Consider the following 24486-nt stretch of genomic DNA (forward strand, 5'->3'; position numbering starts at 1 on the left):
AACATGTGTTTTTCTCTGGCTGTATATGATTTAACTTTTTCTTCTTTCAGACACTTAATCTGAATGCTGAGGTTATTCGAGTGACAGCTGTGGATGCAGACGCCACCTCACAAAACAACAGAGTGACATATTCCATTGTAAACACGTTTAAAATTTCTTGAAAAGCTAGTGAGAGTATGTGTTTTTTAAGTAACGTGCAGGTCTATTTACTTGTCACTTCAGTGTTAGCTGAGAATAAAGCTCTTCACTAATTTTTGTGTTTCTTTTTTTGTGCATTTTTCTATGTAAAAAAGAAACATTTTTAATGCAAATGTTAGTGAAAATTATATAAATAATTAAGCTTTCACATAAGGTAATTCATACTGGTCGTCGGTAACGTGTCTGTATTTAATCTGTCATTATAAAAAGTAACAATAACAACATGGTGATGATGTTTTGGGCTTTTGTTGCTTTTTCATAAGACACCAGCCACAGAAGACTTTGAAGTTACTGACTCAGGGGCGTTTATGTTGAAAAGACGTTTGAACTACAACGCAGTCCAAAACTACCACTTTACTGTAACGGCCAAGGTGAGTTAAAATTATTTCGAGCAACTGAACTACTTCAATCAAGAACATCTATATGATTATAGTCTTACTATCCTTCGCTGCAGGATAACGGAGGATTGAATGACACAGCCTCGGTGGTGATTAATGTAGAGGACTTTGATAACTTGAATCCCTATTTCAGCCACAGTCTGTACCAGGCCTTTATTTCAGAGAACCAAGTAAGTCTCAAAATTTTAATTCTGTACACGTAGTGTTTTAATCACAGTCTTTAAATATTAATTCTGGAAATTTTGTTTTTTCCAATATGTTTTATGTTCCTTCTGAATTTCATGTCTACAAGACATGGGGGTTTTTTTTACAAACAGATTTGATTTGATTTTATAGCCATGTTTACATGATGAACACAGTGCAGTAGTAAATGCAAATAAAACTATACAAAGACAAAAAAAACAAACATGAACAAGATTCAGAAATGCTGATGCTTTCTGAGAGGATAAACTCAGCCAAAACCAGCCAGAAGTCCAGAATTTTCTTCTTCTTTTTTTCTTCTTTTTCCTTAAATTTTCAAAACATCTAGACTAACATCACAAATCAGATTTCATTTACATATCTTCACTTTTTAAATTAAACATGTCAAAATCTGTTAGTTATTTGGGGCCCATCCTAGCTGTTATAGAGTAAAACGCAAGCAACGCTCTGGAAACGTCACTGCGGCAGCTTTGAAATACAGAATGTAACTCTCGTGTGTGTTGTGTACTTCAGCTTGGATTATTCCATACCATTCAACCAGAGACAATAAAGGCACAAGATGGAGATATTGGGATCAACATGACTTTAACTTATACCATCAGTGCTGGTAAATGCTTAAAAAAATGTGTTCAGTTTTTTGTTTTACTAATACGACATTAAACCTGTGAAAACCTCTAAATTATTTATGTTTGTTTAGTTTCTCCAGACAAATATCAAAGAAACTTCAACATTGACCCCTCCAGTGGAGTTTTGTCTGTGATTGCTGCCTTCGATAGAGAGGAAATGAACAGCAGCATGATCTCTATCAGCATCAAGGTACTGACATTTTAATCTATGCATTCATTAAGAGTAAAAAGGTCTGTTGTGTCAAAATGGTTCAGTCTTAGCTGAAGGCTCATCAAAATTTAACACACTTTTTTTTAAACACACAATTTTCACTTGTGTTACATATAGAATTTGCACAAAAGTTAAGAACGTGGCCCATATGAACAAATACTGCTATTCGTTATCTAAATCTAAATATCGCTCTGCTTTAATACTCTTCAGGCAGCCCAAACAGACGACAGTATGAAGACAACTGAGACAGTAGTGTCTGTCACTGTAGAGGATGTTAATGATAATGCTCCAGGGTTTGATGAACCCAGCTACTCTGTGACACTTGTGGAAAACTCGCCTGTTGATGCTGTTCTGTTCAAAGCTCCTGTCACTGATCTCGACCAGGTAGTCTACAGTTACAATACACATATGATTTCGAGATATATTCTGTCAGTTGATGCTGTTAATAATATATAAAAACTGCATGTATATTTTCATTCACTCTCTTCATTTTCATATTCACTCCTAGGGAGGGTTTGTGGGAACCATGAGGATCATCCCAGAGTCTGCTCCTTTCTCTATCAGCTCTGATGGGACAGTCAGAGTGAAAAACTCTACAGCTCTCGACCGAGAGACCACTGAAACAATCACATTTCAGGTCATTTAGATTTAAGATAAAACAACTGTCAGTATATACTGGGTCTTAATTCATGTTTAAAAAAAACTTGAAAACTCATTTTGAGCCATTCAGTTTTAAACAGATTAAAATAATTGAAACGTGGGAGAAAAACTGTGTTTTTCAAAGAGTAAAGTTTGTCCCAACTTTCATCTCAACTTTGTTCTTCGTACTAATTTTAAAGGTAGAAGCAAGAGAGCAACATGAACCCAACAATGTTGCAACAGCACAAGTTACTGTGACTCTTCTGGATGAAAACGACAACATTCCTAAATTCACCAGCGACGTGTATGAGGGAAAAGTGTTTGCAAATCAAACAGAGGGATTGTTGCTGGTCCAGGTTAGTGAGTTCTTCTCAATAAGACATATAACTGCATGTGTATTTTTTTAATCACTTCAATTTACTCTTTTGCTTGCATTGCATTCAATCATACCAACTCAGAAAAATATTTTTTACAACTAAAAAAGATAATCACTTTCTCATGGCATTACTAAATCATATTTTATGCATATCATCCAAAGATATTGTTTTTTGTTTTTGCTGTTATCATCTTGTGTTTTGTTTTTTAATTTCCGTGACATTTAAACTGTGATTTGTATTATGTGACTCCAAGGTTAGGGCAGAAGATCCAGATGTCGATGCAAATGGGCAGATTAAATACTCTATTGACTTTGGGAACAGTAAAGGATACTTCACAATCGATGAAAACACCGGAGAAATTACACTAGCTAAAACCATTCCCCTGCAGGAAAACCAGATTTTGGAGTTCCCTCTCTATGTAACAGCAAAAGATGGTAGATTTTTTTATTATTATTCTTATTATTGTTGTTGTTAATATTGTTGAGGTTGTTGTGGTTGCGGACATGGCTTGCCAGAATAGGTTATTCAATTTCAGAATCACTTATTCTGACATTCACTAAATCATAACTTACACACTGTGATTATTTGGCATGTATGCAGCACAACTGCAGCATATGTGCACAACTTCACCGCCTGCTTTCTTAGTTGCTATGCCTAAGTGTAATGTCATAGCAATCAATCCACTTTAGCATCATAACATTGTTACCTTGCATGTGCCAAGGTTTTTAATCTCATATGACTAATTCATATTTTTCACAGAACTTCATTGCTTTCAACAAGGCATTTTACAGTCAGTTCTGTCACCTGAGTAACTTTAAGATGGAAGTAACTACTGTTACATAATCTTAAAGTAGACCAGCTGACCTCTTAATGCCTGCCATCATTAAAGTAGCATAATATTCTTCTTCATCTGTCCTCTAGGTGGCGTCATACCTCGCTCCTCCTCAGCACAAGTGAATATTTTTGCTCCTGGTGATTCAAAACCTCAGTTTTTACAAAAACTTTACCATTTTACCATAGAGGAGGAGCAGGAGCCAGGAGTTGCAGTTCTTAAGGTATGTTTCCCAGTGAATTTGTGTGCAAACCAGTGTTTTTATCATCCAAATGTTCCTGTGTCAAATGCCAAGTTACATTTAGCTACTCACTGTTGTTGCTATAGTTAACTTTAAATGTCATAGTAGGATTTTGTCAATTCTGTATTTCTTTCAGGTTCACTTCCTTGCAGTACCTCCAGCTATTCCAGAGTTTTTAGTTACAACAGAAGGTGACAAATTCGAAATCTCCAACAGTGGTGAATTCACCACCAAGGTTAAGCTTGACCATGACGAAGGCCCTCAAAACTACTCAGTAGAAATTACCATCACTGACGGAACAACCAGTGACAGCGCCGTGGTTGAGGTCCAAGTCACTGACATCAATGACAACAGTCCAGTTTTTGCCTCCAGCTCAGTCACCAAATCTGTTCTGGAGGATGCAGAGGTAGGATTCAATGTTACTGCAGTTCCAGCTACAGACAAAGACAGTGGCTTCAACAAGGAGATCAGATATTCACTGAGAGGAGGAGAAGGGAGCTTTTCTATTGATCCTGTGTCTGGGATGGTCAGTTTGGCCGGCGCACTTGACAGGGAGACCAAGGCAGAATACAGCCTGCTGGTGGTGGCTGAAGATCAGGGTCGTCCAGCCAGGTCAGCCACAGCCACTCTGACGGTACAAGTATCTGACATCAACGATAACGCACCAAAGTTCTCAGTGGCTGAGTATCAGGTTGAAATCTTAGAAACAGAGTCAGTGGGTGCAAGCTTGCTCACCTTATCAGCTCTAGATCCTGATGAAAGTGTAAATGGAATAGTTACGTACAGCATTTTCCAGCAAAGCCCTTCATCAGACCCTGCTGTTTTTGATTTGGAGTCATCCACTGGGATCCTGCGACTGGCCCAGCCTCTGGACTACAGTGAGGCAAATATGTATACCCTAAAGGTTCAGGCCACTGATGGGGGAACACCCTCTTTAAATGGGAATGGCTCAGTGGTGGTGAAGATAAAGGACGTGAATAATAACCCACCTGAGTTCAGTAAGGAAATCAATCACATACTCATCTATGAGAACCTGCCCGGTGGTGCATCCATCCTGGTGCTGGAAGTTACTGACAAGGATGAGGTGAGTTACATGACCGGGTCCAGCTATGATAAGTTTTGGTTCTTATTTGGTCTACTGTGCAAAAAGACCAAAGTGTTTTTCCACAGTTGTACTGATATATCAGTATATGCACCTGATTTGTTCTTAATAATTACCTTTGGTTATGAAGACGTCTTATTTAACATAACTACCTTCCTTTTTAGGGTGGCTTCTCCAATGGCTACTTCCTTTACAACAATGACACTTTTGAGATCAATAAGCAGGGAGTCGTCTCACTGAGAAGAGATGTAGCCTTGGACAGAGAGACAAAAGACAGCTATTTGTTACAGGTAAATATACAACATATGTATGGATACTGAAAATTGTGATATTATATTGTCTTGCACTATTGTTTAAAACGTAATTAATACATGGCATTCTTAGATTGCCATGTATTAACGTATACACACATCAAATATTTTCTGTTTTTAAAATTTAAATACTTATAACCCAATGGTGAGCCACTGAACCATTTTTGAAATTATTACATTGGGAATAGAAGAACGAGAGGCACAGAATCAGTTCAGCAATAGTTTTCTCATTTTTTCATTATTCAGTCCTCTTTCCATTTTCTTTTTATGTGTAAAAATATAACTTTACTGTAGTTAATTTGTGCAATGTTAAAAAGCAAAAATAACAATAATAATAAGTTAAAGGGAACAAATACTATGTGCCCAGGCTAAATTTTATGTTTTTTGGTTAAAAAAAGTAACTTGGTGTCTAAGAGCTAAAGTTAGTAGAATCCTGTGGGGGAGGTTTCAGTAACTTTCTGTGTTTTCTGTGTCTCTATTCAGGTTGTCGCAGTGGATCAGGTGACTGATGGTCTGAGTTCCACGGCTCAGCTGAATATCACAATCCTTGATTACAATGACAATTCTCCACAATTCCCAAGCATTCCTGACCCACTGATGATCATTGAAGGCGATTACTCAGTGGAAAGCCCAGGAGAAATTTTTACCATCACACCCACAGACGCAGACCTTGGGCTAAATGGAGAGGTCACCCTCTCCCTTATCTCCCCCCACCCAGTCTTTAGATTCAGAGAGGTGAGGCAAAAGGGAAAAAACAGCTGGGAACATTTTCCAACATGCCAGAATTCCGCTTTTTGTCTATTATAGCGACTGCTTTACCTGACATGATGTTATATATTTCCACACACATATTAATTCTGTTCATTTGTATTAGCGCAATCTGAAGTCTGAACCTTTGGCACAAAATGAGCCTTATTTAGTATGCAGTATAAGAGGACATAAACTTCTAAAAAAAGAAAGAAAAACAAATAAAGGAACGCTTAAAACACATCAGATATCCATGGATACACCTCCACAGACAGGTATGCCGTTGGCTAGCATGGCGTTATCCATGCTTCTCCATACCCTTTCTTGTTAGGCTCAGGGTGAATTTGCTTTCAGCAGGGTACAAGTGGTGGACCTGCCAATTCTATGGCAAATTCTGATCAGGCTCCACAGACAGTGCCAGACAGTGAGTACAGGGCCCATTAGATAATGTTGGGCCCTCAGTCCACCCTAATGAAGTCTGTTTCTGATTGTTTGCTCAGAGACATTCATAGCACTGGCCTGAAGGAGGTAATTTTGTAGGACTGACAGTGCTCATCCTGTTCCTCTTTGCACAAAGGAGCAGATACTAGTCCAGCTGATGGATTAAGACCTTCTATGGCCCTTTCCACTTATGTAGAGTAAGTGCCTGTGACCTGGAATCTCCACCATATTACTGAGACTTTATGAGACACAGCAAACCTTCTGTCAATGACACATGTTGATGTGCCATCCTGGAGGAGTGGTAATACCTGTGCAACCTCCGTAGAGTCCAAGAATCACCTCACACTGCCATGCTACTGATACAAGCTGAATGTAAACCCAGTGAAAAAACAGTCAGAAAATATGTTGAGGGACAAAAGGTCAGTGTCCCCCACCTGTAAAACCATTCATTCATGTTTTGGGGGCTTCTCTCCTTGTTGCTCCTCTAAAGCACCTGATGATAATTCTGTTAACACCAAAGCAGCTGAAAATGATTAACAATCCCCTTTGCTACTTAACTGACCAGATCAATATCCTACTCTGATTGAAAAAGTTTTCCTTTATTTTATTTTTATTTGGTTTTATTTTAGTGTATATGACAGAAAATAAGGAAAGTCATACTCACAATAGAAATGTATAATAGGGCCTTAATTAATTAATCAATTACAGTAGTTGTGGGCTCTACAATGCACTGTATTGGGAAGCAGCAACAAAAGTTACAGTATAGACATTGTTCGCAGTGCTGCATATTTTAGGATTGGATGGAAAAATCTGTCCTAAAGAGGGGCAAAATGATTGTTTCACTATTATGTGAGTGCTCTTGGGCTGGTTGTAGTTATGTTGTAGGTATAGTATAATTATGTTGGATGTGTGTTGCAGTTTCATGTGTTGTGTTACAGGATGGGACATTGCTGGCTATTGGTCCTTTGGATCGGGAGAGCAGGGAAACATATGACCTGACTGTGACGGCTTTAGACAAAGGCAACCCTCCAAGAGAGGTAACTACAGAAAATGCTTACAGACCCTGAAACAGCCAACATTCCAAAAAAGTTCTTGTATTTTACAAAATTAGGTCTACTTTTGGTCCAGTTGAGTATTTTCACATCAGAAAGGCACTCTTAAGTTGTACTTGACAATTACTATTGTAATTGAACTTTGGACTTTGAACACCAGAACTTCACCTCGATCAGAGTGAGCCTAGCTGACCTGAACGACAACAACCCCGTTTTCAGTTCCAGCGACTACGTCAGCACCATCCTGCTGAAAGACGCAGAGGAAGGAAAGCTTTTGCTCACGCTGTCTGCTACTGACAGAGACACCGGGAACAATTCTCTCGTCACCTACAGGTCAGTTCAGATGGACAGGACGCTTTTGGAATGTGACTGCAAAGTCATTTCACCTTCTTTATGTAACAAATTGAAAGTTGGAAGGCTTTGGGAAATTTCAGGGACTCTGCAATTATGTTTTTTTGTAACACGATAATACATTACAAACTATAAATACTACGAGTGTTATTCTTTTTTGGGCTGTTTTTAAACGAACTCCTATCTTTATGATTCTGACTTTTCTGTTTGATTCTGGTTTCCTTATATCATTCTACTTCTCAACAAAAACGACTCTACAATATTAGAGAAAAAACACTCAAACAATCAGGCAATCCCTGATAAGCAAGCACCTGGTTATGGTGTAAAGAACACATTCAAGGAGGTGCAACCATCTGCTACATAGGAAGACAAGGACAAAAAATCATACTATGGGAGAGAGGAGTTAAAAGTTAATGACATGAGGTAGAATGGTAAATGGCCTGTATTTATATAGCGCTTTACTAGTCCCTAAGGACCCCAAAGCGCTTTACATATCCAGTCATCCACCCATTCACACACACAATCACACACTGATGATGGCAAGCTACATTGTAGCCACAGCCACCCTGGGGCGCACTGACAGAGGCGAGGCTGCCGAACACTGGCGCCACCGGGCCCTCTGACCACCAGTAGGCAACGGGTGAAGTGTCTTGCCCAAGGACACAACGACCGAGACTGTCCAAGCCGGGGCTCGAACCGGCAACCTTCCGATTACAAGGCGAACTCCCAACTCTTGAGCCACGATCGCCCATGTAAATGCATCGTGAGTGAAAAGAGGAGAGGAGGAATGCTCAGTGCATCATAGAAAAGTCTCCCAACATTCTAGCAACTCTGCAATGGCAGAGTTCAGGGTTACCTGATCCAGCTCTAAGTATAGGTTTAATTGTCTGTGTAGTAAAGACCTGGTACCACCAAAGTGAATGCTGTTGCGTTTTATTGAACAGGGTTTTGACGCAATTTCTCGCAGTTTCTGCTTTCCAACATTCACATTGCAGTCACTGCAATGCAGTGACTGCATCGTCACGCCAGGGCATGTTTCAAAATGGTGCTCTATGTGAGTGGAAAGACCGGGCAGGTGAGAAACACATCTCCAAAACGTTGTTGCAATGCAGCAACATCTGCTCTCTGAGCCTGTGTGAGATGGTTGTCACAATGGAGTGAGGATGGAAGCTAAATTTGGCACTTCTGGCCCCAACTTCTTTCTTTCCTTAAATCGGTTCGCCAGAGATGGATTCAGCCTGTCTTTATGCTTTCAGGAGGCTCAGGTGATATGATTTGTGTGGCTTGCTTGATTTGGTCACAAATCTGACGCAGGGCTAAGAGCAATTTATCTCCCAGTGAAAACTGTCTGAGTTGTAAATGTTGTAAAGTCACTGCTGACATTCCTGGGCCTGGAACAAATTCTCCCGTGACAACCTGCGCAACACTGGCGCACATCCCCTCAGATGTCCAGCTACTAAAATTGGGCAATGATTTACTCCAGATTTTTATCATAACTCTGGAGTAAATGGAAAATAGCCTGGAAAATAAATTCCCGCCTGCTTTTAGGCACCAACAACTAGGCGTGCTCTTCCTGTGTATGAGTCTCATGACTAGGGATGGGTACCGGTGTCCGGTGCCATCGGTCTGACATAAACGGTAGTAACCAGACCGAAAAGCAGCGCACATTTCGGTGCTTTATTTCGGTGCTTTTTTTTTCCTGAGCTGTGATACACTTCTAGCCAATCATTTTACGTTTCCGAGGATAGTAGGCGGGGCCAGGTACGTACGTTCTGTTAGAGCAGAGCTACAGATTAGAAATGCCCAAGGCGAAGCGGTCAAAAGTCTGGCTGTACTTCACAGCAAAATATGCAAACTCAGCAGCAACAAGTGCTTTAAGCTGATACTGTGATACTGTCAAAGGAAGTAACACCAAGAATCCGATGAAACACCTGGTGACGCATAGCGTTTTTTTTAAAAGCCGAGAAATGCACCGTATTTGATGGCAGCAGCAGCCGTTCTTCTCTGTTGTTCGCGTGTAATTTACGCTGAGTAGGCTAACCACGTTATTACATTAATGCATGTAAGGTGAACTAGCAAACATCATCGTAGCTACATGCGGCTGTCTTCTTGTTTGATGGCAGATACTCCCTTCACCCTGGCCAAAAAGGCTAAAATGACCAAAGAAAAAGAGGGAAACAGCTAAACATGAGAGGTTTTTGGACAAAGTTTGTATTTTTTCCATTGTTTAAGCACTGCTTCCAGCTAAGAGTGATACCATATATGCCCCATAGCTGCAGAAAAGGCTAACATTGTTATCTTTTTACATAAAACCAGCTGAACATGAGAGGTTTTTGGACCAATTTTGTGTTCTCCATTCTTTAAGCACCGGTTTGAGCACCGTTTGAGCACCGGCACCGTTTCAAAAGTACCGATTTGGCACCGGTATCGGATAAAACCTAAATGATACCCATCCCTACTCATGACTCACTCAATATAAACTGTCACTCATTACAAAATACAGAAATTTCAGTGCTACATCAACTTTGATCACTTGCTGAAAGGCTGAGCTCAGACTGTCATCACTGCTCTTGTGGGAAATCTTTTGTGGAGCAAATCACCGGAGCCAGTGGGCTCTCACGTGAAGGCCCCACCATTTCTTCTTCCCCAGAGTTGGTGTCTGATGACTTCGAGGTAACAACTGAGCACAGCACAGGCATACATACTTCTGTATGTTTCTCCTGGGCTGGGTGAGGGTGTCAGAAGGCTGGTGGTGCACATCATCTGCGCAGCTTCCACGAGTGGACATTCTTGGCAAATGTTTCCTGGCCACCCACACGTCCAGCACTCCTGCCCTAACTGTCATGCTGCTCCCGGTGGGCAGGGCACAGCATCCATAGCCACAGCAAAACATATGTGTGCAACCAAAGTCCACAGTTGAATTAAGTAGATCCAGCATGTTCTTGTTTTCAGCTGAGGGAAGCATGTATTTTTTTTCTATAGTATTGTATAGGCGGAAGAGTCATTGTGTACGTGAATATTTTTTTGCTTGTTTGTTTGTATTTAATTTTTTTATCTATTAAAATGCATGGATTAAACATATTCCAAGATAGTTTAGTGTTATTGTATGTTGTTGTAGCAGGAGTATTTATTAAGGTTCCTTAAATGTATTTTTTTCATTTTTGCTGTTTTAGTTTCTCTGGAGAAGGTTCTCCATACTTGGACCTAAACACCCAGACTGGGAATGTGACTTTGACCTCTAAATTTGCTGATTTAACAGAAGATACCGCACTGGTGCTGACAGCTGTGGCCACAGACCACGGCCAGCCCCCTTTGAGCACCACGGGTCAGTCTAACGGCTCTTGGCATCATTGGTTATTTGAGCTTTATTTTTTGATTTAACTGTAAACCATAACATCATAGTATGCATGCATTTTAACCTTCCCAAGTTTAGAAATAAATGCATTCCTGCTTTGTATTGGGAACAGATTGATAGGAAAGGAAAGAAGTAAAACTGAAATGTTACAGCCCTGCATGGGGAAAATGTGAGGCATAAACAATCTAGAGTTGTGTTTTTGCGGAAAATTCATCTTCAAAAACAGACTGTGAAAAAAAGGAAGTTGACATGAAGAGATAACAGTCTAACGTTACAATTTACAATTGACATTTAAAGTGACCTTGAAGTGGTTTAAAGTGACCAATGTAGCAGCTTTAAAGTTTACAGTATGAGTGAAATAAAGTGACCAACATGAGCAGGATTCCTGAGTGTAGGATTGTCTATAGAGCAACATCTGTATTTACAAAGGCAGTGGTATCAAAGGCTGTTGAGGTTGTTGGGCTTGACAGAAAAGTGTAACTCTGTGTTATCTGCATAGTAATGGTAGGAGATTCCATTAAAACCATTAAGTAGGTGACCCAGTAGTCTGTCAAGGGTGGATTGGACCACCCTTGACTGCTGCCTAACACACATAGCACCTGACCCCTATGGTGCCTCGTGCTATTGGTGGAATTACAGAAGGGCAGGCCCATGACTCCTCTAAGGCTGCACCCAGCCAGGCTCCATGAGCAAAGGGGGCAAACAGACGCTCTTCCTTGAGCTCCCTTCTCAGCTAATTGTGCCTCCACTCTGGGGGTGGGGACACAATAAGCTTATCCCTGGCAGGGTAAACTGGTTCCTTGGTTAATATCTTCTCATAGGTGTCATCTGCAGTATGTAGAAATGTGTAAAAATGTTTATGAATAACTCAAACACTGGACACATTTGAAAAACGTATGTTTAGACATAATGCTATATTTTATTAGTCTTCAGTTCCAGTCACTGCTTGATCAGGATTAGGAATAAATTAATAAATAATGATTTATTGGAAGTTAACATGATTTGACTTTAAAAGCATCTTTTCACAATGTTAACCAATTCAGTTCAGTTCAGTTTTATTTCTATAGCATGGAAAATTATTCGACTCAGCTACGAATTACACAAAAAAATCGACAGAAATTTCAGTATGTACTAAGAAATCCTAAATTTTGTATGGACCGTTAAGTTTCTAAAAATTAACAAATTAATTGTTCATGTGAAGATCCTGTTCGATGCATTTAAAAAATTAGCTTCACCTGTGTGGGAGTTTAACCCATGAGCATTCTGTGCTATAATTTCCCTGCAGCTCGTGTTGTGGTGAATCTACACATTTCCAGTCTGACTGAGACTGTGGCCTTCCTGAGCTCCTCCTATAACTTCAGCCTGCCTGAGAACCAGGAAGCAGGGGTTTTGGTAGGCAAGGTCACTGCCTCCTCAGGAAGCAACCTTTACAATGTCACGTATTCGCTGAATACACACAAAGACCTGTTCTCCATAAACCTCAGTGGAGCTATCTTCACCAAAGCACAGCTCGACAAAGAACAGCAGGAATGGTACTTCTTGGAAGTGGAGGTTGTGGACACACGGAATCCACCTACATCAGCAATGACGACGGTATTGACTTTAACAAAAATGAGCTATTTCAATTCAATTCAATTTTATTTATATAGCGCCAAATCACAACATAAGTCGCCTCAAGGAGCTTCATAAAATTCACTGATTGCAGAGGAACAGAGGAAGGGAACAGAATTAGATAGAAGGTATGTCAAGATGGCACAGCAAATGTGATCTGGTGTGTCTACAACAGACTAGCATAAAGTTTTCATGAAGTGTTACTAGAGCTCCTTGGCAATCCAAGCATGACCAAATACGTGTCCTTGTATTTTAAATTTTAATTAATTAATTGTAAAGTAATCCTTTGAGTTTACTTGTAGTGTTATTAACATGAGATTAGTCTCAAAGTCAGGAAATTTATTATTACAGTAGCAGAGTGAACACAGCAGGGATAAATACATACAGCATAACCTAACTACAATAATACTATACCAAAACAATACTGTAGTACTGTATTGCAGAGTTTTGTTTTTTGTTTGGTTCTGTATATCTGTGCATATGTATATACACAGATATGATACAAAATACAGTTGATGGGAGAGGGAGAGAGAAGTCTAGCAAAAACTAAATGCTTCATAGTGCAGTGGACAGTGTTGCACATTGAGATATGTACAGACCATGTGTGTATCCTCATGTTCATTTCTGTTAGACATAGTAGACTCTGGAAAAAAAAGGCATCCAAAATCTCTCCTGGGTACGGCAACCTGTCACTGAAGGAGCTTCTTAGTGCTGCATGAGGTGGGAGGTGTTCTCTAACAAGGATGGTAGCTTAGCTACTGTTCTCCTGTTGCTCACTGTTTCCATTGAATCAAGAGGTTATCCCAGCATAGAGCTGGCCTTCTTGATCAAACTGTTTAGTTTCTTTCTGTCCCCAGCAGAGCTACTGCTGCCCCAGCAGACTACACCATAAGAGATGGCTGATGCCACCACAGAGTCATAGGAGCTATACCTGCACTCCAAAACACCCAAGTCTCAGTAGGAGATACCAGCTGTTTCTGTAGATGGCATTTGTGTTAGTCGTTAATAACCATGTACTTATGAGTCCATGATCTCAATATCCGTTCCATGGATGGTTTCTTCTGAAAGTGGAGGATGTTTGGCGCCTGCAAAAGTCCTTGTTATACCCATGGGGGACATGGCCAACAACTGAGTCATCAGAGACTCAAAAGCAGTTAGCCGAGTTGTAGAAGTATCCGGTGCATATAGTGAAAAGAAACGGATCCAGGACTTCTGCTTGTTGGTCATCTATACTGCCGGGGAGCCCATCACCAACACAATTCTCGATCTATATGTACTGAGGCCTGTTGGTAAGGTAGTCCAGAATTCATGTGGTGAGGTGATGGTCCACATCTTTGTACTCCTGCCATGATTGTGGGTATGATAGTGTTCAAAGCAATAGGAAAAGATATACTCAGTTATGCTGATATACTCAGCTATGTACTGGAGGTCAGGGGCAGCACACAGGCAATGTAGTGGATAAGTGTGAAAGGAGTTAAGGTGGGATGGGCAGTCACTAGAATGCCAAGATGATGATGGTTGTGGCAGTAGTTGCTGCACTGGGAGCAGACCCGGCAGATGATGAATCTGCCTTATCTGAGTTTACTCACCGTAATCCAAACAAGCAACAGAAAATTCTGTTTCTTAAAGCCCGAGATTGAAGGTGTTTTCCCCTCCCCCTCTCCTCAGCGATCTCTTTACAACCTTCATTTCTTCCTTGATTCCTCACTTGAGCGTGGACTTGATTCTCCTTTTCTGCTTAAGGGCAGCCTTGATATTATGAGTGATCCACAGTTTATTGTTAGAGAAACAAAGTACAGTCCCGGTGGGTATGGCATTATGTACACAGATATTAAAGTAGTCCATAATGCAATTGTAAGGTCAAATACCTACAGTCATTCAAATCATGCTTTACTTATCGCCTTGTTTTTAAGCTCTAGGCAAGGTTACCTAAGCATTAAGATAGCCAAAGACTCTCATTGCCGTCTAATCATTTTACAAACTAGAGGAATGTGACATTGAAATGCTTTAAGCATTGCACAGAAATTCTCTTCAATGTTTCTTTCTGTCTCAGGTTAGAGTTCAGGTGAAGGATGTGAACGAGTCACCACAGTTTCCCCCAGAGGTTTATAGTGCCTCTGTATTCAGCATCGCCCCCTATAAAACTCCCGTCATCCAAGTGAAGGTAAACACACCCAACTTTTTCAGTTTCCATCTGTCTGGAAATAATATAATGGTTCTGCGAATGTTTGCCTCCTTTGATTTTATGTTTACATAAAAGGCATCTGCTATCATGCAATGTACTTTGAACTGAAATCCACTCAGTAATCTGTTCATGGTTAATGTGTCTGTGAGCAGCAATGAAACACACCACATCACCAGGAATCAGAGAAAAGCATTCACAGCAACACTTCCTACATCTTCCAGTATGTCAAGTGTCCTGGCTGAGTAATCACCAATGAAAACACTAAATCAGTCAGTGTGACGTGTGCACTGCCAGTAAACACAGCGACAAGAAACATCTAGTGAAGTTAAAAAGATACGTCAAAGATGAAGATTTATGCTTAAAAATGTAAAACTAAAAGCTGTTTCTCCTAAGTGGAACGAGTATTAAGCTTTTATTGTGTATTAAATGAAAATACAGCAATATTATTGGCTAACTGTGCTTAGAATATAAAAAGAACAATTTGCAAAAGAATGACAATTATTACAAATTTAAATAAATTACATTGTTAAAACTGAAGCATAAATGATTAAGCAGCATTATACTGCTGTCACTCACTGATGTGCAGCTAGTTTGGATAACTTAGTTTTAGACTTTTGGTTTAATCCAGTAGCTCACAAATTAGTATCAACTACAATCGACTACATTAGTTCATAAAGGTTTTAAGTGCTTTTTTTGCTCTCTACCTCCAGGCTTCAGATCCTGATGTTGGAGATGTGGGGCAGCTGGTCTACAGTTTGACAGCAGAAAGTCCTTATTTTGACATTAACCCATCCTCAGGTCTGGTCTATGTGATCTCAGCAACAGAACTGGCTGGACAGACAGCTAAAATGGAGGTGAAGGCCACTGATCCCCACGATCTTCATGCTACCGCTGTAGTGGAGGTGAGTGTTTAAGACCCCCCCGCTTTCCTGTCCACTCTGCTCCAACGAATAAAGGCAAAAGTCTTTATTAATAATAATTACACAAAAAAGAACTGATAGCTGATTTTCATATGCATAAATACAAAGTATTTCCTTTTAATTCATCTTCTTGTTTATTTTGTTCAATAAAACAGGTTAATAAGAAGTTAAATTCCAAGTTAAATTAATCTCTCTTCTGCCCCCAGGTGATGGTTCAGGCAAGTGCAAGCAGCTCCAACGTTGTGACCATCTCACTTAATCAGCCTGCTAACATTGTGGAGAAGAAAGTTGAAGATTTATCGACGTAAGACAGGTTTAGCTGGTGTTAAAGATTGCTTTCTATAATCCACTTCTGTTACTTCTAATAGATTTTTGTGTCTCCCAGGTCTTTGGGCAAAGTTCTGGGCTGGACTGTGAACATCGTTCAGGTGTTCAGCGCTAACGATGGATCCACTGGCACCCGAAACCTGAGAGTTTCTGTGAGGACTTTGGTCCGTTTCTTTGCTGTAGATGGAGGGGAGGTTGTTTCCTCTGAAGCAGTCATAAAGTAAGAGACTGACTTCTAATGTGTTCTACATCAGGCCCATCTGTTAGACACTCAGTATTGTTTTGCTTTGGTTTTTAGCAAACTTGCCTGAAATTCATTAGTCTGAGTAATGTTGATTTTGAGTAATTTTCCAGAGGCACCTACCATTTTGACCAGTTTGAAATCTAAACCTGGTCTCATAAAAATTAACTTCTATATTTACATATAATCAGGGAAAGATCACCTTGGTGAACTGTGTAAAAAGGTCATGTGACAGATTTCTTTTGACCTCTTGCTGTCTGATCCACCAGGAAACTGCAGAGCCAATCAAATGCTGTGAATGCAGAGCTGTCTCAGTTGTTTGGGGAGGAGCTTCATTTTGATGTTGAGATGGTGGACCCTCAAGGGTCCACCTCCAATCAGGCGCTGGTCATTGCTCTGGGCGTCCTGTTTGGGCTGAGCACCCTGGGATTGATTCTTGCTGTTGCGTTTCTCATCAGGTGAGATTGCAGTGTTTCAACTGTTGCTACACATTTTCTTCAAATTGGTTAAATTGTTTTCTCGGCTCAAAAGCAGACAATAATTGTCCAAGTGGACAAAAAAGAAAATACTGCCGCTTCAAATTTGTAATTTAACTCATTATTTCTATACTGTTGTTTTTAAAAATGGTAAAGTTTACCAAAACAATTTGTATATCATTCAATTCAAATCAGTTTTATTCATATATTGCCAAGTCACAACAACAATCGCCCTAATGTGCTTTATATTGTAAGGTAATAACCCTACAACGTTAGAAAGAAACCCCAACATTCACACGACCTCCTATGAGCAAGCACTTGTCAACAGTGCGAAAGAAAAACGCCCTTTTAACATGCAAGCAATACCAGGCCAGACCTCAACTGGTTTGGAGTGGAGAAAAGACACACAGTGATTTAAAAAAAAAAAAGTATGAATATATAGAATAAATTAACCTTATGTTGAGGTTTTTTTAATTCTCTGCCTGGCATCAGCTGAACTATTTCAGTACTTTGTAGAGTTTGATAACTGTTTTGCGACAGCTGTTCAAACTGCAAATAGTACAAATAATTTTGAGTCTATATTGCGTCACCTTAAAAATCATATTGAAGATCCCCCCTACCCAGGGGGAAATTGCACCCAAAAGCATAGCTTCTGGGATCACTGGAATGTATTAAGCCCTCTACTGCAACTTCACAGTGGGATTGATTTATGTGTTTATCCTGACAGGTTCCATAGGAAGGGGAAACATCAGAAGAGTTCAGACAAAGAACATCTTACCAAGAACGAACAGTCTGAGAGTTCCATGTAAGATGTCTAAGAAATTAATTTTATATCACAGTTGTGTATGTCAAGCATTTTTTAAATGTTGACTTCCTGTTATATTTCAGAAATAGTTCTCGAAAACCTTCACACACCTCTGAACAGGTACATTTTACCCAAATGTAATCCAAAAACCACAGTTTGCTTCAGCTGCTGCTGATCGGTGATTTGTGTTACAGAAAAGCTCACATGAGTTTATTGATTGATGTGTTTATCCTGACAGGTTCCAGGGAAAGGGGACACATCAGATTCCAGACCTTCAAGTCCGTCGTCTGAGTCTATGACCAGCAGCCACCATTTCTGAGCTGAAAGTGTTTCTACATGACATAAGAATCAACACCATAAACCAGGGGTGTCAAACTCAAATACACAGTGGGCCAAAATTCAAAACTGGAACAAAGTCAATATTTATTGAAAAAAAAATCTTCCTCCAGATATAAGAATGAATCTTTTCTTATGGACTCAAATAAGTTTTGCTGGAAAACTGAATATGGAACAAGCAAAGCTTAATACTAAACAATATATATATTAGCTGTATAATACCAGTAGGCCAGCTCTGATAGTCATTTGGTATGGCTTCGCGGGCCAAATGTAATTAGGCTGCGGGCCAGAGTTTGACACCTATGCCATAAACACAATAACTGAACATGCATTTAATTTTTCCACTTGTCTTGATATTTTATTTTTTAATGAATGAACATGAATGAAAATGAGAGTGAATAAAAGTTGAGAGGCACTCGGTGTATGCACAAGATGTACAGAAATAAACTACAAGAATGATTATTATTTTCTGAAAGTTATTCATAACACAAATGCAAAACTTTGGCTATGAAAAGTTTAGCCTTTCTGAACGAGAATATTCTAGATATGCAAAGGTTTTAGTGCTCCCTTTTAAACACTCACACCAGACAGAGCACATACAAATAGATAAAGAGACACTGACATACAGAAAAGCCTATGAAGAGACTCAGGGAGGGCCGACTCTGTCTGTTCTAATTCTTGAATAGGAAAATGAATCAAATTATAGTAGAATTTGTTTTAAATAACACTATGCATTATGTAAACAGAGTTCAGAAGTAAAGCAGCAATGAAAATATGCACAGGCTCATGGAGAATTTTGTTTTATCCAAGTAAGGCACACACTGATTAAAGCAGAGTATAAGAATATATACAGTAAAAATAATCAAAGTTACTGTAACTGTTGAACACCACGATATCAGATCATCCCTCTGTTCCTGTGCTACTGCGAGTGTAACTACCGCCCCCCTCTGCACAGCGCAAGGCACAAGGCTCGCGTGCTGAGTGAAGCAGAAAAAAAGTGCGAGAGAGAGAAAGAGAGAGAGGGTGAGAGAAGGAAAAAAAAAACCCACGGCTTGCAATAAGGAGCCGGCTCGCGTCGTTCACGTCAAAGACCGGCTCTAAGAGCCGTTTCGTTCGTGACCGACACATCACTATACTGTCGGCATCAGGACCAGCAGAGTCAACCTGATGATCTTCATTATGACTGAACTCAGTAAAAATAAGACCACACACAGCAGATCTGTGTAATGTACAATTTGGTCAACACATTAGTTTTATTTGCGGTGCTGTGGTGGCACAGACTTTGTATGTTAGTTCACATGACTGTATAATTTATTTTCATTGACTTAAAATGAGCAACATCCTTTTTTGTTATCCTTTTGTTGTTACTTTTCCCTGGCACACTCTCTCACAGTCTGTTCTCTAAAACCTAAAAGAGGAATTATGGATTTGATCAGCTGGTCCCTAAATGCAATTGACACCCCTTTCTCAACGAGAAGTTTGGGCTTGGGTGAGCCTGAGTGCTGAAGATATCTACCTATTCGGAACCATGGTAACAGGGTTCTGATTGGAGCTGGCTTGGCCCTGACTTATCGAAGAATTAAGAAAGCAGAACCGGCTGTTCAAACCCCCACAAGGCTGCCCGCTGGGATTGGAACATTGGGAAGAGGCGTGAGTTTCTCAAAATGGGCTCATTGAGTCAGCACGGATAAGATCTTGGAGAGGCTACGGCTGCTGTGAATACTCAGAATAAGATCTCTGACTGCAGACTGGATGACATCTCGGAGGGGCTCGCTCGGAATAAGATCTCTGGGCGCAAATTGGATGACATCTCGGGGAGGCACACTGCCGTGAGTTCTCAGAAATCGGCTCCTTGAGCACAAGAAATGACAACATCACAGAACGCAAGTATGGAGAAGCTCGCGGCTCTCCAACGGGAGATTGAGAGACCAGTGTTGGACTGTAGAACTGCTTTGAAATTCATATGAGCTGTTCTCAAAAAGCCATCTCTAGACCCAGCAGTCTTAGCTAATTATAGGCCAATCTCCAACCTTCCTTTCATATCAAACATCCTTGAAAGAGTAGTTGTCAAACAGCTAACAGATCATCTGCAGAGGAATGGTTTATTTGAAGAGTTTCAGTCAGGTTTCAGAGCTCATCACAGCACAGAAACAGCTTTAGTGAAGGTTACAAATGATCTTCTTATGGCCTCTGACAGTGGACTCATCTCTGTGCTTGTCCTGCTAGACCTCAGTGCAGCGTTCGATACTGTCGACCATAATATCCTATTAGAGCGATTAGAACATGCTGTAGGTATTACAGGTACTGCACTGCAGTGGTTTGTATCATATCTATCTAATAGACTCCAGTTTGTGCATGTAAATGGAGAGTCCTCTTCACACACTGAGGTTAATTATGGAGTTCCACAGGGTTCAGTGCTAGGACCAATTCTGTTTACATCATACATGCTTCCCTTAGGCAGCATCATTAGAAGACATAGCATACATTTACACTGCTATGCAGATGACACCCAGCTCCATCTGTCCATGAAGCCAGATAGCACACACCAATTAGTTAAACTGCAGGAATGTCTTAAAGACATAAAGACCTGGATGGCCGCTAACTTTCTGCTTCTTAATTCAGATCAAACTGAGGTTATTGTACTCGGCCCTGAAAATCTTAGAAATATGGTATCTAAGCAGATTCTTACTCTGGATGGCATTACCTTGGCCTCCAGTAACACTGTGAGGAACCTTGGAGTCATTTTTGACCAGGACATGTCCTTCAACGCACATATTAAACAAATATGTAAGACTGCTTTCTTCCATTTGCGCAACATCTCTAAAGTTAGAAATATCCTGTCTCAGAGTGACGCTGAAGAACTAGTTCATGCATTTATTACTTCCAGGCTGGACGACTGTAATTCATTATTATCAGGAAGTCCTAAAAACTCCCTGAAAAGCCTTCAGCTGATCCAAAATGCTGCAGCAAGAGTCCTGACAGGGACTAGAAAGAGAGAGCATATTTCTCCTGTTTTGGCTTCCCTTCATTGGCTTCCTGTTAAATCCAGAATTGAATTCAAAATCCTGCTCCTCACATACAAGGTCTTAAATAATCAGGCCCCATCTTATCTTAATGACCTTGTAGTACCATATCACCCTATTAGAGCGCTTCGCTCTCGCTCTGCAGGCCTACTTGTTGTTCCTAGAGTATTTAAAAGTAGAATGGGAGGCAGAGCCTTCAGTTTTCAGGCCCCTCTTCTGTGGAACCAGCTTCCAGTTTGGATTCAGGAGACAGACACTATCTCTACTTTCAAGATTAGGCTTCAAACTTTCCTTTTTGCTAAAGCATATAGTTAGGGCTGGACCAGGTGACCCTGAATCCTCCCTTAGTTATGCTGCAATAGGTGTAGGCTGCCGGGGGATTCCCATGATGCATTGAGTTTTTCCTTTCCAGTCACCTTTCTCACTCAGTATGTGTTAACAGACCTCTCTGCATTGAATCATATCTGTTATTAACCTCTGTCTCTCTTCCACAGCATGTCTTTATCCTGTCTTCCTTCTCTCACCCCAACCGGTCGCAGCAGATGGGCCCGCCCCTCCCTGAGCCTGGTTCTGCCGGAGGTTTCTTCCTGTTTAAAGGGAGTTTTTCCTTCCCACTGTTGCCAAAGTGCTGCTCATAGGGGGTCATATGATTGTTGGGTTTTTCTCTGTATCTATGAAGCGCCTTGAGGCGACTTATGTTGTGATTTGGCGCTATATAAATAAAATTGAATTGAATTGTTCGCACTAAAGTAAAAAGCACCATCACTTCATGCGGATACCCCTTTGGTGCCAGTGGCGGTCTCGAGGCTGGAGCCGAAAAACAACACCCTGATAACGACTGTGTTTAGTCTGTTCCTTCCCATTCCATGCTAGGCCACCTGGGTTGGCTGGTAGACTGTTTACTTAGCCTGGCAGGGCGAAGGACACTGTCTCAGCTGAACTATGGACACGCACACACATACACTTACACTGATGAGCACACACTCATCCCCCTCCCTTTCCAAATGCCTTCGATGCTTGTTTCCTGCGGGGGAACACGGCGGGTCTGTGTGCCGCGCTGGAATGGTAGCGCTGTGCAGGGCGGCTGCTCTGCTCGCTTCGGATTACTCCTCACCCCCCACCCAATCCTGTGGCTTGTCATGTCTTTCACAATGTTGTGCCGTGGACATTTATGTGCTTTTTGTGCAGAGGAGTTTTTTTGTTTCCTGTTCTCATGCTGTCCTACCATGGAAGCACAGCATGAGAAGAGGTCTCTTTTTTTCCTCTTGTACTTTCCCATTGTAGTGTACATTTCAGTGTTTTTCTGTAACGCTACCGATCTCCGACCTGTATCCCCATGTGATGTCTGTGTTGTGTGCGTAAGGTGTGTGTGTGTGTGTGGGGGGGGGGGGGGGTCCCATTTCACTGCAGGGCAACCTGCATGTGGCGAATAAAGCTTTGATTGATTGATTGATTAGTTGCCAGGTAGAAATCCCTGTTCTTACATTGTGAAAGTTTCAGTTTAGATAGAAAGTGTCAAACTAACTAGCCATAGCAGTCAGATGTCCTCTTATGTTGTGGGCTTTGCAATAATAACTCCCACTATGTCAAGTGTGAAGTCAGTGAAGTTTCCTCATGATGCTTCTGCTGAAGTCTTCATTCTCCTTGTACCTGGTATAATTAGCTGCTTTGTTAGTATTGCTAAAGAGTCACTGAACTGCTCTGTGTGTGGGGAAGCTTTGGAGCATCTGTGGGACAATGTGAGGAGAAACAAATTAATATGAGATAAGAGTTTGTTCTCTTTTTTCTTTCTAGATGCCAGTTATGCTTAAGTAAATGCTGGACCAGGAGTTGAGCTCATCAAAATAAAGCATGTATGGATTAATAATTATTTGTACTGTAAAAAATGCATTAATGACTTAATTTACTATAATTCTCTTTATTTAGACATTAGTAAAATAACTAAACTATGTAAATGATTAGCAAAGATTTAGGGGCGCATTTATACATAGAATGATAAAGATATCTCTCAAACATCTGTTAGGGTGTTAATAAAACCTGTCCCTGGATTAAACTGGGATGTTACTGCATTACATTAAGAAGCTCCTAAATAACTGGCTCATCCTTGATGTAACTCTTCATTCAGAAACTTGGATAAAAAATGCTGTCTTCATTGTAAAATGCATCAACTAATTATTTATTGGTAAGTATTAATTCATGAAAAGCTTTATCTCAATGAATACAACTCTCCTGGCCACCCAATCAAAATTGCGCTGCGAAAAAAAATGAAGCAAACATTTGATCATCACAGTACAACACCAAATCATTTAAACTTTAGAGATATCATTGTGTCCAGTTACAAAAAGCATAAACCACTGTGAATCCATAGTGGTGTACAGTCGTGGCCAAATGTTTTGAGATTGACACATATATTGGTTTTTCCAAAGTTTGCTGCTTCAGTTTTGATTATAGCAATTTGCAGATACTCCAGAATGTTATGAAGAGTGATCAGATGGATTGCAAAGTCCTTCTTTGACATGAAAAAACCCATTTCCACTGCATTTCATTGCTGCCATAAAAGGACCCGTTGAGATCATTTCAATAATCTTCTCGTTATCTCGAATGTTGATGAGCACAAGGCTGGAGATCATTATGTCAGCTGATTGAGTTAGAATAGCAGATTAGATGTGTTAAAAGGGTGACGCCTAAGATCCTTGTTGTTCCTGTTAACCATGGTTACCTGCAAAGAAACACGAAGGAGCATGCCAGGGCGAATTGGAGAGGTCAACACTGCACGTATTGACTCTTTGCATAAATGTGATGTAATCGTCAATAAAAGCCTTTGAAACCTATCACGTGCTTGTAATTATACCTCAGTACATCACAGAAACAACTGACACAAAGATCTAAAAAGACTGAAGTTGCAAAATTGGTGAAAACTAATATTTTTGTCATTCTCAAAACATTTGGCCACAACTGTAGTAGTAGTGTTATACTGTGATGACTGCAGCAATTTGTGTAATATAACCCAAAGCAGAGAAAATACGCATAAAGATGTCCAAAAAGCTCATGAATATGGCAAAAGAATCTGTTGGGCCTGGGTACTTTTACCCCTCACCGTGAATGTTTGAGTGCGGTTGCTTAAATTTGATCTGAAATTACTTTTCTATGCTTCGCCCTTCTTCCTCTCAACTTTTGAGTCAGTTTCTTTAGCAATAAAGTTTAATAAATTGGTTCATTTCATACACAAAAAATGTACAGAAGGGTTTAGTGTTTTAGCAGTTAAACTCTCCAGTTCAATATGTGAAATTGTCATTAAGTCAAATTGGTGATGGAAACATTTAAACATTTTTGCCAGTTAGCAACAATCTGCCGACATCACTTGAAAGAAATACACAGATACACCTGTGTGACTTCCCTTTAATGAATATTAACATGAAGTTTTTTGTTCCGTTTTCCATCCCAAATCCATTTCGAGTTTCCCTACATCAGTCTACAGTT

At 40.3% G+C, this 24486-nt stretch overlaps 1 protein-coding gene across 1 annotated transcript; it reads left to right on the plus strand.

Moving 5' to 3' along the window:
- Positions 1–506: 506 nt before the first annotated feature.
- LOC308395047 (protocadherin Fat 4) lies at positions 507–18251 on the plus strand (the record flags this gene model as incomplete). The annotated part of the gene is made up of 24 exons (XM_080879697.1): positions 507–569; positions 653–766; positions 1311–1404; positions 1495–1613; positions 1845–2018; positions 2143–2271; positions 2474–2629; positions 2904–3084; positions 3572–3705; positions 3860–4807; positions 4990–5115; positions 5620–5871; positions 7263–7361; positions 7537–7709; positions 10901–11052; positions 12368–12675; positions 14747–14857; positions 15589–15780; positions 16005–16102; positions 16184–16345; positions 16636–16824; positions 17570–17647; positions 17731–17767; positions 17886–18251. 24 exons carry the CDS (start codon positions 507–509, stop codon positions 17964–17966), a joined length of 4170 nt encoding a protein of 1389 aa, XP_080735823.1. The 3' UTR covers positions 17967–18251.
- Between the last annotated feature and the right edge of the window lie 6235 nt (positions 18252–24486).

The sequence above is a fragment of the Rhamphochromis sp. 'chilingali' genome (assembly GCF_963969265.1).
Source record: "Rhamphochromis sp. 'chilingali' genome assembly, chromosome: 4".
Taxonomy (NCBI): domain Eukaryota; kingdom Metazoa; phylum Chordata; class Actinopteri; order Cichliformes; family Cichlidae; genus Rhamphochromis; species Rhamphochromis sp. 'chilingali'.